Below are 13461 nucleotides of genomic sequence, written 5' to 3' on the forward strand. Positions count from 1 at the left end.
AGTGCACTACTTTATACCAGAGCCCTATGGAACCCTATTCCCTCATGTAGTGCACTACTTTATACCAGAGCCTAATGGAACCTCTTCCCTATGTAGTGCACTACTTTTGACCAGGGCCCATATGGTGGGAGAGGTGTATGTACAGTACTGTCGGACCAACTCCAATATGTTACCTCTTCCCTATGGGCTTCTGGTCAAAAGTATTGCCCTGTATAGGAACAGTATAGGAAACAGGGTTCCATTTGTGGTAAGACACCGTTCAGCTCACGCCTCTCTCTCGCTCTTCGCTCTCGCTCTCGCTCTCGCTCTCTCTCTCTCTCTCTCTTCTCTCTCCTCTCTCTCTCGTCTCTCCTTCTCTCTCTCTCTCTCTCTCTCTCTCTCTCTCTCTCTCTCTCATGCTCTCTCTCTCTCCCTCTCTCTCTCTCTCTCTGTCTCTCTCTCTCTCTCTCTCTCTCTCCTTCTCTCTCTCTCTCTCTCTCTCTCTCTCGTCTCTCTCTCTCTCTCTCTCTTCTCTCTCTCTCTCCTCTCTCTGCTCTCTCTCTCTCTCTCTGTGTGTGTGTAGAGATCGTGTCTGACGCCTGTGGCGGAATCTGTGATGAAAATGCAAAGTAAGCACCCTATTCCCTTTATCAATCATATTTATTTTATAAAGTCCTTATTACATCAGCAGTTGTCACAAAGTGCTATACCCCAAAGACCCAGAAGACAAATCAACACACGTGCAGAAGCTCAGTGACTAGGAACAACTTCCTAGAAAGGCAAGAACCTAGGAAGAAACTTAGAGATTAACCAGGCTCCGAGGGGTGGTCAGTCCTCTTCTGGCTGTACCGGGTGAAGATTATAAGAGTACATGGGGAGGGGAGAAGAGTCAGACCAGGTAGTCCTGAGGTATGGTGCTAGGGCTCAGGTGGGGGGGGGGGGGGGGGGGGGCAGAGAGAAAGAGAGGGAGAGGAGAATTAGATGGAGCATGCCTAAGATCACTCTGGACAACAGATAAGACCGGAGAATTAGAGGTCACACAATATATAGTGCATTACTTTTGACCTGAGTCATTCAATCAAAAGGTGATTGATGATTGATCTTCAGTTGTGTGTGTGTGTTTCAGCTGTAATCCCAAGGAGGCAGAGGGCCCTACATGCCAATGTGTTGCAGGCTTCACAGGCAACGGAACCGTCTGCACAGGTCTCTAACACTTTACTGTTGTATTTGGTAGAAGGACTATTCAGATTATGGATGTATACGGTGCCTTCTGAAAGTATTCATACCCCTTGACTTATTCCACATTTTGTTGTGTTACAGCCTGAATTCAGAATCGATTAAAGGGATTTTTTTCTTCCCCATCTACAGACAATACAACATCATGACAAAGTGAAAACATGTTTTTAGAAAATGTTTGCAAATTTAATGAAAATGAACTACAGAAATGTCTCATTTACATAAGTATTCACACCCCAGAGTCAATCATTTGTAGAAGCACCTTCGGGAGCGATTGCAGCTGTGAGTCTTTCTGGGTAAGTCTCTAAGAGCTTTCGCACACCTGGATTGTGTCCATTACCATTTTCTAAATTATTCAAGCTCTGTCAAATATGTTGTTGATTACTGCTAGACAACCATTTTCAGGTCTTGCCATAGATTTTCAACTAGATTTAAGTCAAAACTGTAACTCGGCCACTCAGGAATAATTCACTGTCTTCTTGGTAAGCAACTCCAGTGTATATTTGGCCTTGTGTTTTAGGTTATTGTCCTGCTGAAAGGTGAATTCTCCCAGTGTCTGTTGGAAAGCTGAACTAGGTTTTCATCTAGGATTTTGCCTGTACTTAGCTCCATTCCGTTTCTTTTTTTATCCTGAAAAACTCCACAGTCTTTAATGATTACAAGCATACACATAACATGATGCAGTAACCACTATGCTTGAAAATATGGAGAGTGGTACTCAGTAATATGTTGTATTGGATTTGCCCCAAACATAACACTTTGTATTCAGGACAAAAAGTTAATTGCTCTCCCAAATGTTTATGCCGTATATTTTAGTGCCTTGTTGCAAACAGGATGCATGTTTTGAAATATTTTAAATTCTGTACAGGCTTCCTTCTTTTCACTCTGTCAATTAGGTTAGTATTGTGGAGTAACTACAATGTTGTTGATCCATCCTCATTTTCCTCATCTCACAGCCATCAAACTCTGTAACTGTGTTAAAGTCACCATTGGCCTCTTGGTGAAATCCCTGAGCGGTTTCCTTCCTCTCTGGCCACTGAGTTAGGAAGGACGCCTGTATCTTTGTAGTGCCTGGGTGTACTGACACACCATCCAAAGTGTAATTAATAACTTTACCAAAGTGCAAAGGGATATTCAATTTCTGTTTTTTTTTGTATTTTCACCCCATCTACCAATAGGTGCCCTTCTTTGCGAGGTATCGGAATACCTCTCTGGTCTTTGTGGTTGAATCTGTGTTTGAAATTCACTGCTTGACTGAAAGACAGGCAGCTAAACATAGAACAAGATCCCACAAACACAAAAGGGAAAATGGCTACCTAAATATGATCCCCAATCAGAGACAACGATAAACAGCTGTCTCTGATTGGGAACCATATCAGGCCAACATAGACATACAAAACCCATAGACATACAACACCCCTAGACATACAAACTAGCGTACCCACCCTAGTCACACCCTGACCTAACCAAAATATAAGAAAACAGAGATATCTAAGGTCAGTGTCATTCAAAAATAATTTATTGCACACAGAGTGAGTCCCTGAAAAATTATTTTCATGTTTTATTTCTTGGTATTTAACCTTTATTTAACTAGGCAAGTCAGTTAAGAACAAATTCTTATTTACAACGATGGCCTACCGAAAGGCACAAGGCCTCCTGCGTGGATTATTGCCCCCAGAGTGACTTGCAACTTATGTGACTTGTTAAGCATATTTTCACTCCTGAACTTATTTAACTAAGGTGTTGAACACTTGAATACTCAGCTTAAATTTTTTTATGTTAATTTGTGGGGGAAAAAAAATCGAAGTTCCGCTTGACATTATGTGGTATTGCGTGTTGTGACAGAACATCTCAATTGAATCAATGTTAAATTCAGGCTGTAATACAATAACATGTGAAAATAGTAAAGGGATGTGAATACTTTCTGTAGGCATATACAAATATACACATGATTTTGTCCCAATACTTTTGGTCACCTAAAATGGGAGGACTATTTCTGGCTATGACTCTGTTATTTACTGTATATCTTAAATATTAGTATAAACTGAGAGTACAAAACATTAAGAACACCTTCCCAATATTGCGTTAACCCGTCTCCTCCCCTTCATCTACACTGATTGAAGTGTAGATGACATCATAAAGGGATCATAGCTTTCACCTGGATTCACTTGGTCAGTCTATGTCATGAAAAGAGCAGGCCTTCCTCTGACACCGCCTGGTATAGTGGTCCTGGAAGACTGGAAGCTTGGCCCCAGTGATGTACTGGGCCGTAAGCACTATCCTCTGTAGCACCTTGCGGTCGGAAGCCGAGCAGTTGCCATACCAGGCGGTGATGCAACCAGTCAGGATGCTCTCGATGGGGCAGCTGTAGAACTTTTTTGAGGATCTGAGGACCCATGCCAAATCTTTTCAGTCTCTTGAGGTGGAATAGGCATTGCCATGCCCTCTTCCCGACTGTCTTGGTGTTCTTTGGACCATAATAGTTTGTTGGTGATGTGGACACCAAGGAACCTGAATCTCTGAACCTGCTCCACTACAGCCCAGGCGATGAGAATGCGGGTGTGCTCTGCCCTCCTTTTTCTGTAGTCCACGATCACGATGAGGGTGCAGTTGTTTTCCTGGCACCACACTGCCAGGTCTCTGACCTCCTCCCTGTAGGCTGTCTCATAGTTGTCAGTGTTCAGACCTACCACCGTTATGTCGTCGGCAAATTTAATGATGGTGTTGGAGTCGTGCTTGGCCACGCAGTCATGGGTGAACAGGGAGTATAGAAGGGGACTAAGCACACACCCCTGTGTTGAGGATCAGTGTGGCAGATGTGTTGTTACCTACCCTCACCACCTGGGGGCGGCCCATCAGGAAGTCCAGGACTTTGAGGGCACTATGGTGTTGAACGCTGAGCTGTAGTCAATGAACAGCATTCTCACGTAAGTGGGAAAGGGAGTGTGGAATGCAATAGAGATTGCATCATCAGTGGATCTGTTGGTGCGGTATGCAAATTGGAGTGGGTCTAGAGCTTCTGGGCTGATGGCGTTTATGTGAGCCGTGACCAGCCTTTCAAAGCACTTCATGGCTACAAATGTGAGTGCTACAGATCAGTAGTCATTTAGCAGGTTACCTTGGTGTTCTTGGGCACAGGGACTATGGTGGTCTGCTTGAAACATGCTGGTATTACAGACTCGGTCAGGGACAGGTTGAAAATGTCAGTGAAGACACTTGCCAGTTGGTCAGCGCATGCTCGGATTACATGTCCTGGTACTCCATCTGGCCCTGCGGCCTTGTGAATTTTGACATGTTTAAAGGTCTTACTCACATCGGCTACGGAGAGCATGATCACACAGTCGTCCGGAACAGCTGGTGCTCTCGTGCATGCTTCAGTGTTGCTTACCTCGAAGCGTGCATAGAAGTAATTTAGCTCATCTGGTATGCTCGTGTCACTGGGCAGGTCGCGGCTGTGCTTTCCTTTGTGGTCTGTAATAGTTTGCAAGCCCTGAAACATCCGACGAGCGCCAGAGCCGGTTTAGTAGGATTCCATCTTAGTCCTGTATTGACGCTGTGCCTGTTTGATGGTTCTCCTGAGGGCATAGTGGGATTTCTTATAAGCGTCTGGGTTAGTGTCCCGCTCCTTGAAGCGGCAGCTCTACCCTTTAGCTCAGTGTGGATGTTGCCTGTAATCCATGGCTTCTGGTTGGGGTATGTACGTACGGTCACTGTGGGGACAACTAAACTGGTCAACTAATCGGGTAAGCTAAACTGGTAAACTAAACTGGTAAACTAAACAGGTAAACTACTGTTCCGTAGAGTTGAACCTGTGTGCCACTGGGAACGGAGGCTGCGCTCAGATTGCCAACTGCACCAAGACGTTACCTGGGGAGAGGACCTGCACCTGTCCAGAAGGATACACTGGAGACGGGGTGTGGTGTCTAGGTATGGCGTGTGATTGATTGAGTGATTTAATTCATTAGATAATCAACAGTGGTAGTCTGTTCCAGCCGGAGACAACATAAAACATTATGGAGGACAAAAACACAATAAAGCCCGAAGCTTAGTCAGCAAAATGACATGTGGGCAAGACTGCCACTTTACACTCAATGCAATTAAACACAACAACAGTAGCACCAATTACAAATATTTACAACCATATCAACAGCAGTGTGTCTCAGACCTGGGTTAAAATACTATAATTGATCTGGGCCAAGATGGGCCGAGATGGGCCAAGAGAATGGTCCCAAAACTGCAAACCCTGCCCATCTGGCACTCTAAGCAGGCTAGACCAAAAGCAAAAGATTTGAAATAGTACTTTAACCATGGCTACGTCCCAAATGGAACTCCACCATCAGCCCTTTAACCATGGCTACGTCCCAAATGGAACTCTACCATCAGCCCTTTAACCATGGCTACGTCCCAAATGGAACGTCTACCATCAGCCCTTTAACCATGGCTACGTCCCAAATGGAACTCTACCATCAGCCCTTTAACCATGGCTACGTCCAAATGGAACTCTACCATCAGCCTTTAACCATGGCTACGTCCCAAATGGAACTCTACCATCAGCCTTTAACCATGGCTACGTCCCAAATGGAACTCTACCATCAGCCCTTTAACCATGGCTACGTCCCAAATGGAACTCTACCATCAGCCCTTTAACCATGGCTACGTCCAAATGGAACTCTACATCAGCCCTTTAACCATGGCTACGTCCCAATGGAACTCTACCATCAGCCTTTAACCATGGCTACGTCCCAAATGGAACTCTACCATCAGCCCTTTAACCATGGCTACGTCCCAAATGGAACTCTACCATCAGCCCTTTAACCATGGCTACGTCCAATGGAACTCTACCATCAGCCCTTTAACCATGGCTACGTCCCAAATGGAACTCTACCATCAGCCCTTTAACCATGGCTACGTCCCAAATGGAACTCTACCATCAGCCCTTTAACCATGGCTACGTCCCAAATGGAACTCTTACCATCAGCCCTTTAACCTGGCTACGTCCCAAATGGAACTCTACCATCAGCCCTTTAACCATGGCTACGTCCCAAATGGAACTCTCATTCCCCATAGGGCTCTGGTCTAAAGTAGTGCACTATATAGGGAACGGGGTGCCATAGGGCTCTGGTCAAAAGTAGTGCACTATATAGGGAACGGGGTGCCATTAGGGTTCTGGTCAAAAGTAGTGCACTATATAGGGAACGGGGTGCCATAGGGCTCTGGTCAAAAGTAGTGCACTATATAGGGAACGGGGTGCCATAGGCATCTGGTCAAAAGTAGTGCACTATATAGGGAACGGGGTGCCATAGGGTTCTGGTCAAAAGTAGTGCACTTCATAGGGAACGGGGTTCCATAGGGCTCTGGTCAAAAGTAGTGCACTATATAGGGAACGGGGTGCCATTTGGGATGCATCCCATTACTAACCGCTTCAAAACATTCAATGGGAATGGTTATATAAAGGATGAATAAATGAAATACAAACTAACCCCTTGCCTCTAGAACATTCGTTTTCAACCTGTGGTCCTGTACTGCAGGTGGTTTGTAATTTGATTTACTTATGTTTTATAGAGATTTTCTTAATTTTGTAAATATTTGTTTTCTTCCAAAAATTATAACAGTTGGGAGTATTAATGGTATTATAATATTTTTTTACATTACTTTTGGCAATGCAAATTGTTTATTATAATAATAATAATAATAATAGGCCATAATCTGTTACATTTACTGATAACCTTGACTCTAAATTTAACCGGCAAGATATTTCATGTAAAAAAGAATCTGCGAATGGTGGTCATCGAGCTTTTGACTGTGATTTAGAAAGGAACGGCTGATCTAAAAGGGAATGACAATATGATGTTGTGTTTTTGCAGAGATAGACGGTTGTTTGGTTAACAACGGTGGATGTCCCAGTACCGCAGAGTGCATCAAAACAGGACCAAACCGGGTAAGATTACACTTGTTTGAGTGTCAAATGCTACCCTATTCCCTATTTAATGCACTACTTTTGACCAGTAGTGGACTATGTATGGAATAAGGTGCCATTGGGGACACAGCCACTGCAATAACCTGCGATACCCTGCAACACTTCCTCAATGTAATGCACTGGCCTTCTCGCTGAATGAAGTAGAAATACAGGCCAGGTACGTCTGAGTATTTGTATTTGTCTTTATTATGAATCCCCATTAGTTCCTGGAAAGGCAGCAGCTACTCTTCCTGGGGTTTATTATGGATCCCCATTAGTTCCTGCCAAGGCAGCAGCTACTCTTCCTGGGGTTTATTATGGATCCCCATTAGTTCCTGACAAGGCAGCAGCTACTATTCCTGGGGTTTATTATGGATCCCCATTAGTTCCTGCCAAGGCAGCAGTACTCCTCCTGGGGTTTATTATGGATCCCCATATAGTTCCGCCAAGGCAGCAGCTTACTCTTCCTGGGGTTTATTATGAATCCCCATTAGTTCCTGGAAAGGCAGCAGCTACTCTTCCTGGGGTTTATTATGGATCCCCATTAGTTCCTGCCAAGGCAGCAGCTACTCTTCCTGGGTTTATTATGGATCCCATTAGTTCCTGCAGCCAGCTACTCTCCTGGGGTTATATGATCCCCATTAGTTCCTGACAAGGCAGCAGCTACTATTCCTGGGGTTTATTATGGATCCCATTAGTTCCTGCCAAGGCAGCAGCTACTCTTCCTGGGGTTTATTATGGATCCCCATTAGTTCCTGCCAAGGCAGCAGCTTCTCTCCGGGGTTTATTATGGATCCCCATTAGTTCCTGGAAAGGCAGCAGCTACTCTTCCTGGGGTTTATTATGGATCCCCATTAGTTCCTGCCAAGGCAGCAGCTACTCTTCCTGGGGTTTATATGGATCCCATTAGTTCCTGCCAAGACAGCAGCTATCTTCCTGGGGTTTATTATGGATCCCCATTAGTTCCTGACAAGGCAGCAGCTAATTCCTGGGGTTTATTATGGATCCCCATAGTTCCTGCCAAGGCAGCAGCCCTCTTCCTGGGTTTATTATGGATCCCCATTAGTTCCTGGAAGGCAGCAGCTACTCTTCCTGGGGTTTATTATGGATCCCCATTAGTTCCTGCCAAGGCAGCAGCTACTCTTCCTGGGGTTTATTATGGATCCCATTAGTTCCTGACAAGGCAGCAGCTACTCTTCCTGGGGTTTATTATGGATCCCCATTAGTTCCTGCCAAGCAGCAGCTACTCTTTGGGGTTTATTATGGATCCCCATTAGTTCCTGCCAAGGCAGCAGCTACTCTTCCTGGGGTTTATTATGATCCCCATTAGTTCCTGGAAGGCAGCAGCTACTCTTCCTGGGTTTATTATGGATCCCCATTAGTTCCTGCCAAGCAGCAGCTACTCTTCCTGGGGTTTATTATGGCCCCATTAGTTCCTGCAAGCAGCAGCTATCTTCCTGGGTTTATATGGATCCCATTAGTTCCTGCCAAGCAGCAGGCTACTCTTTCTGGGGTTTATATGGATCCCCATTATCCAAGCAGCAGCTACTCTTTCTGGGTTTATATGGATCCCCATTAGTTCCTGCCAAAGCAGCAGCTATCTTTCTGGGGTTTTATGGATCCCCATTAGTTCCTGTCAGGCAAGCTACTCTTCCTGGGTTTATTATGGATCCCATTAGTTCCTGCCAAGCAGAAGCTTCTTCCGTGGGTTTAGTATGGATCCCCATTAGTTCCTGGAAAGGCAGCAGCTACTCTTCCTGGGGTTTATTATGGATCCCCATTAGTTCCTGCCAAGGCAGCAGCTACTCTTCCTGGTGTTTATTATGGATCCCCATTAGTTCCTGCCAAGGCAGCAGCTACTCTTCCTGGGGTTTATTATGGATCCCCATTAGTTCCTGCCAAGGCAGCAGCTACTCTTCCTGGAGTCCAAACAAATTAAGGCATAAACAAAAATAACATTATGACACCACTACGTGTCTGTGTCTCCTCACAGTCCGCATTGTTCCATAATTTGTATTTTTATCTGTTTTTTAAATCCGACAAATATGAAAATTGATGCACTCACTACTGTAAATGGCTCTGGATAAATGTAAATGTAAAAGTCAATCTCTCCTCTACTTTGAGCCAGGCGAGATTGACATGCATGTATGTCAGTGATGGTAGCTCTCTGTGTACATTTAAGGGACAGCCGTGCTGCTCTGTTCTTGGCCAACTGTAATTTTCCTGTGTCCCTCTTTGAGGCACTTGACCATATGACTGGGCAGTAGTCCCAAAGATTTTTTATAACTAACCCAAGATAGACCATAGTCTGTCATTTCCAATAGGAGCAAATTATTCATAGTGGGCAGAACAAGCAAGGAGGCAGGTAGAGCCAAGGAGGAGCTAGTAAGATCCTGTTGGCACATTTTAGAATGTATTTGCATATGGGAACGCCTACTCTGTGAAGTAACTTAATTCCCCTTTGCACTCCTTCTAAACAACGCAATTTGTAGAAACTTTGGCGAAGTGTAAAGTCTACAAAATGCAGTCCACTCTGTTTGTTACAGATTCTAGTTTTGTAAACAGAAAACTGTATGGACATCAAATGTTTCATTGATGAGAAAATGTGCAGAATGTCAGCCAAAACTGATCTCACTCCATCTTCGGCCACTAGGCTTCCTCTCAACACCATATTTAGTAGCGAGTGAAAACGACAACCGGATGCTTGACATTTATATAACTGGTGAAATATCTGGCTCGTTGTACTATCTGTGGTAGTACAGGTGTGACAAAACTAGGGCTTGTAGGACTAGCTTTCTTGTTAACGATGTTCAGAAAGCAGAGCACCACTTTATTATGAACAGACCTCTCCCCCTCTTAGCTACTGTTTCATCAATCTGTTTTGACCATGACAGTTTACAATCCAGGGTGCAACAAGCAAGTCTTCTCAACTTGCTCAATTTCCACGTTACTCATTACAAGATTTAGTTGAGATTTAGAATTGAGTGAATAATTTGTCCCAAATACGATTATTTTAGTTTTGGAAATATTTTGTACTTATTACTTGCCACCCATTCTGAAACTGACTGCAGCTCTTTGTTAAGTGTTGCAGTGATTTAACTTGCTGTAGTAGCTGACGTGTATAGTGTTGAGTCATCCGCATACATAGACACACAGGCTTTACTCAGAGCCAGTGGCATGTCAATAGTAAATATTGAAAAAAGTAAGGGGCCTAGACAGCTGCCCTGGGGAATGCCTGACTCTACCTGGATTATGTTGAGGAGAGGCTTCCATTAAAGAACACCATCTGTGTTGTTAGATAGGGAACTCTTTATCCACAATATAGCAGGTGGTTTAAAACCATAACACGTGGGTTTTTCCAGTAGGAGATTATGCTTGATAAAGTCTAACAAAACAGCTCCAACAATCTTCTAATTATCAATTTGTTACAGCCAATCATCAGTCATTTGTATAAGTGCTCTACATGTTGTGTGCTCTTCCCTGTAAGGGTGCTGAAAGATAATTTCTTTACTGTGAAATAGAATTATATCTGGTCAAACACATTTGTGTTTACTAAGGGTTGGTAGCAGGCTGATTGGTAAAGGGGGCTTTACTATTCTTCGGTAGTGGAATGACTTTTGCTTCTGTCACGTCTGCTCCCGCTCTTCCCTTCCCCTGGCGCTTGAGGGCGCCAGATTACCCTGCATCACACGCTCCTGCCATCCATCACTAACACATGCCTTCCCTCGTCAAGCGTATCAGCGATATTGGACTCACCTGGACTCATTCATCACCTGTTTATTTCTTCCCCTATACTTGTCAGTTCCTCAGCTCTGTTCCCCGCTGCTGCATTGTATTGTTTTTGTCTTTGTATTTGTTTCTGAGGCTGTTCCTGTCTCGTCTATGCCAGTTATTTATTAAATGTTTACTCCCCGTACCTGCTTCGTCTCTCCAGCGTCATTCCGCGTGACAACTTCCCTCCAGGCTTAGATTGCTTCCCTTTAGACAGCTTCCCTGTAGGCTTAGATTGAAGAGATGGCCAATAGGAGTGGCAATATTGTCTGCTATCATCCTCAGTCATTTTACGTCCAAGTTGCCAGACCCAGGTGGATTGTCATTGTTGATAGACAACAATACTTGTTTCACCTCTTCCACACTCACTTTGCGGTATTCAAATTTAAAATGCTTGTCTTTCATAATTTGGTCAGTTATACATGGATGTGTAGGTTCAGAATTTGTTGCTGGCATGTCATGCCTAGTTTTGCTAATCTTGCCAATGAAAAAATAATTAAAGTAGTTGTCAATATCAGTAGGCTTTGTGATGAATGGAGCCATCTGATTTAATGAATGATGGAGCTGAGTTTGCCTTTTTGCCCAAAATTTCATTTAAGATGTTTCAAAGCTTTTTTTACTATCATTCCTTATAATAATTTATCTTAGTTTCATAGCAGTTTCTTCTTCCTTTAGTTTAGTCACATGAGTAACTAAGTGTTCCATCCTGTTTCAGGTTGCCTGTAACTGTTTATCTGGCTACTCTGGGAATGGACATTTCTGCTTCCCGTTCAACCCCTGTCGGACTGTGAGTACCGGAGCATTGTAGTACTACCATGTGCGTCCCAAATGACGCCCTATTCCCTATACAGTGCACTACTAGGGGCCCATAGGTGCACTATATAGGGAATAGGGTGGCATTTTAATCAGATCAGACTTGGATTAAATATATACCCAGCGTGTTATATACGTGACATACTGACCAGTGTGTTAAATACGTGACATACTGACCAGTGTGTTAAATACGTGACATACTGACCGGTGTGTTAAATACGTGACATACTGACCAGTGTGTTAAATACGTGACATACTGACCGTGTGTTAAATACGTGACATACTGACCAGTGTGTTAAATACGTGACATACTGACCAGTGTGTTAAATTACGTGAACCATACTGACCGGTGTGTTAAATACGTGACATACTGACCAGTGTGTTAAATACGTGACATACTGACCAGTGTGTTAAATACGTGACATACTGTACAGTAGTGGTGTTTAAATACGTGACATACCTGACCGTGTGTTAAATACATGACATACTGACGAAATGTGTTATATACGTGACATACTGACCAGTGTGTTAAATACGTGACATACTGACCGGTGTGTTAAATACGTGACATACTGACCGGTGTGTTAAATACGTGACAGACGACCAGTGCAGGGGGGCTGTTCTATTGGTTTCATTGTACCTGATAAAGTAAATCCAGCGCACCCAGAGTATTTGAACAAATTTTGACACATTTTGTATCTGACCCAGATCTGACCCAGATCTGACCCAGTCTGACCCAGATCTGACCAGGTCTGACCCAGGTCTGACCCAGATCTGACCCAGGTCTGACCCAGGCACATCCACAGGATCCAATAGTTAGGTACTACAGTATTACTGTCTGTGTGTTCCAAATTGCACCCTATTCCCTATAGGCCCTGGTGTAAAGTAGTGCACTATAAAGGAATAGGGTGCCATTTGGGACACAGCCCGGTGTCATATACTCCAGAGGTGTAGCCTCCGGTTATGTTTCCAGGACAACGGGGGCTGTGGAAAGTACGCCAGGTGTCGTTATATGGGCAACGGAGTGAGGAACTGCTCCTGCTTTGGAGAACACGTAGGAGATGGCTTCGACTGCCACGGCAAGACCCGCACGGTGAGTCACGTGGTGTGTGTGTGTGTGGTGTGTGTGTGTGTGTGTTGTGTGTGTGTGTGTGTGTGTGTGTGTGTGTGTGTGTGTGGTGTGTGTGTGTGGTGTGTGTGTGTTGTGTGTGTGTGTGTGTGTGTGTGTGTGTGTGTGTGTGTGTGTGTACGTGGTGTCTATGAATTTATTTTCCAATGGATATTCGCAGGAGATATTTCGCCAGTCAGAAGCTGCGTGTACCGTCGGATGATAATGGTGAGTCTGTGTGTTGTTGTCGGGTGTAATGACATTTCACTTCTCTATGTTATAAAATAAATGTTACCAAGACAAATAGGATTATTCACATTCTGCATATTTTTGATGAGGCTAATGCTTGTGGTTCTCCAGTGTCTGATGTAGGAGTCTGTTCGGTGATGGGCCCTTCACTGCATTCATACCTCCTGCAAAGAGCAACTTCTCAGTATGTCAAAGAAATTGTAATTTTTGTCTATGTTCCTGTGTGTAGACGGGTCTGCGTGTGTGTGTGTGTGTGTGTGGTGTGTGTGGTGTGTGTGTGTGGGTGTGTGTGTGTGTGTGTTGTGTGTGTGTGGTGTGTGTGTGTGTGTGTTGTGTGTGTGTGTGTGTT

The 13461-nt window shown here is 44.2% G+C and overlaps 1 protein-coding gene across 1 annotated transcript; it reads left to right on the top strand.

Annotated features, from left to right (window-relative positions):
• Positions 1 to 562: 562 nt before the first annotated feature.
• Positions 563 to 13094, top strand: LOC112078219 (stabilin-2-like; the record flags this gene model as incomplete). Its single annotated transcript, XM_024144520.2, has 7 exons — positions 563 to 608; positions 1106 to 1182; positions 5017 to 5142; positions 7080 to 7153; positions 11658 to 11729; positions 12729 to 12848; positions 13045 to 13094. Coding segments are annotated over 7 exons (557 nt in total), but the record flags the coding sequence as incomplete, so codon positions are not given.
• Positions 13095 to 13461: the final 367 nt, after the last annotated feature.

This window comes from Salvelinus sp. IW2-2015, unplaced genomic scaffold (genome assembly GCF_002910315.2).
Source record: "Salvelinus sp. IW2-2015 unplaced genomic scaffold, ASM291031v2 Un_scaffold5403, whole genome shotgun sequence".
Taxonomy (NCBI): domain Eukaryota; kingdom Metazoa; phylum Chordata; class Actinopteri; order Salmoniformes; family Salmonidae; genus Salvelinus; species Salvelinus sp. IW2-2015.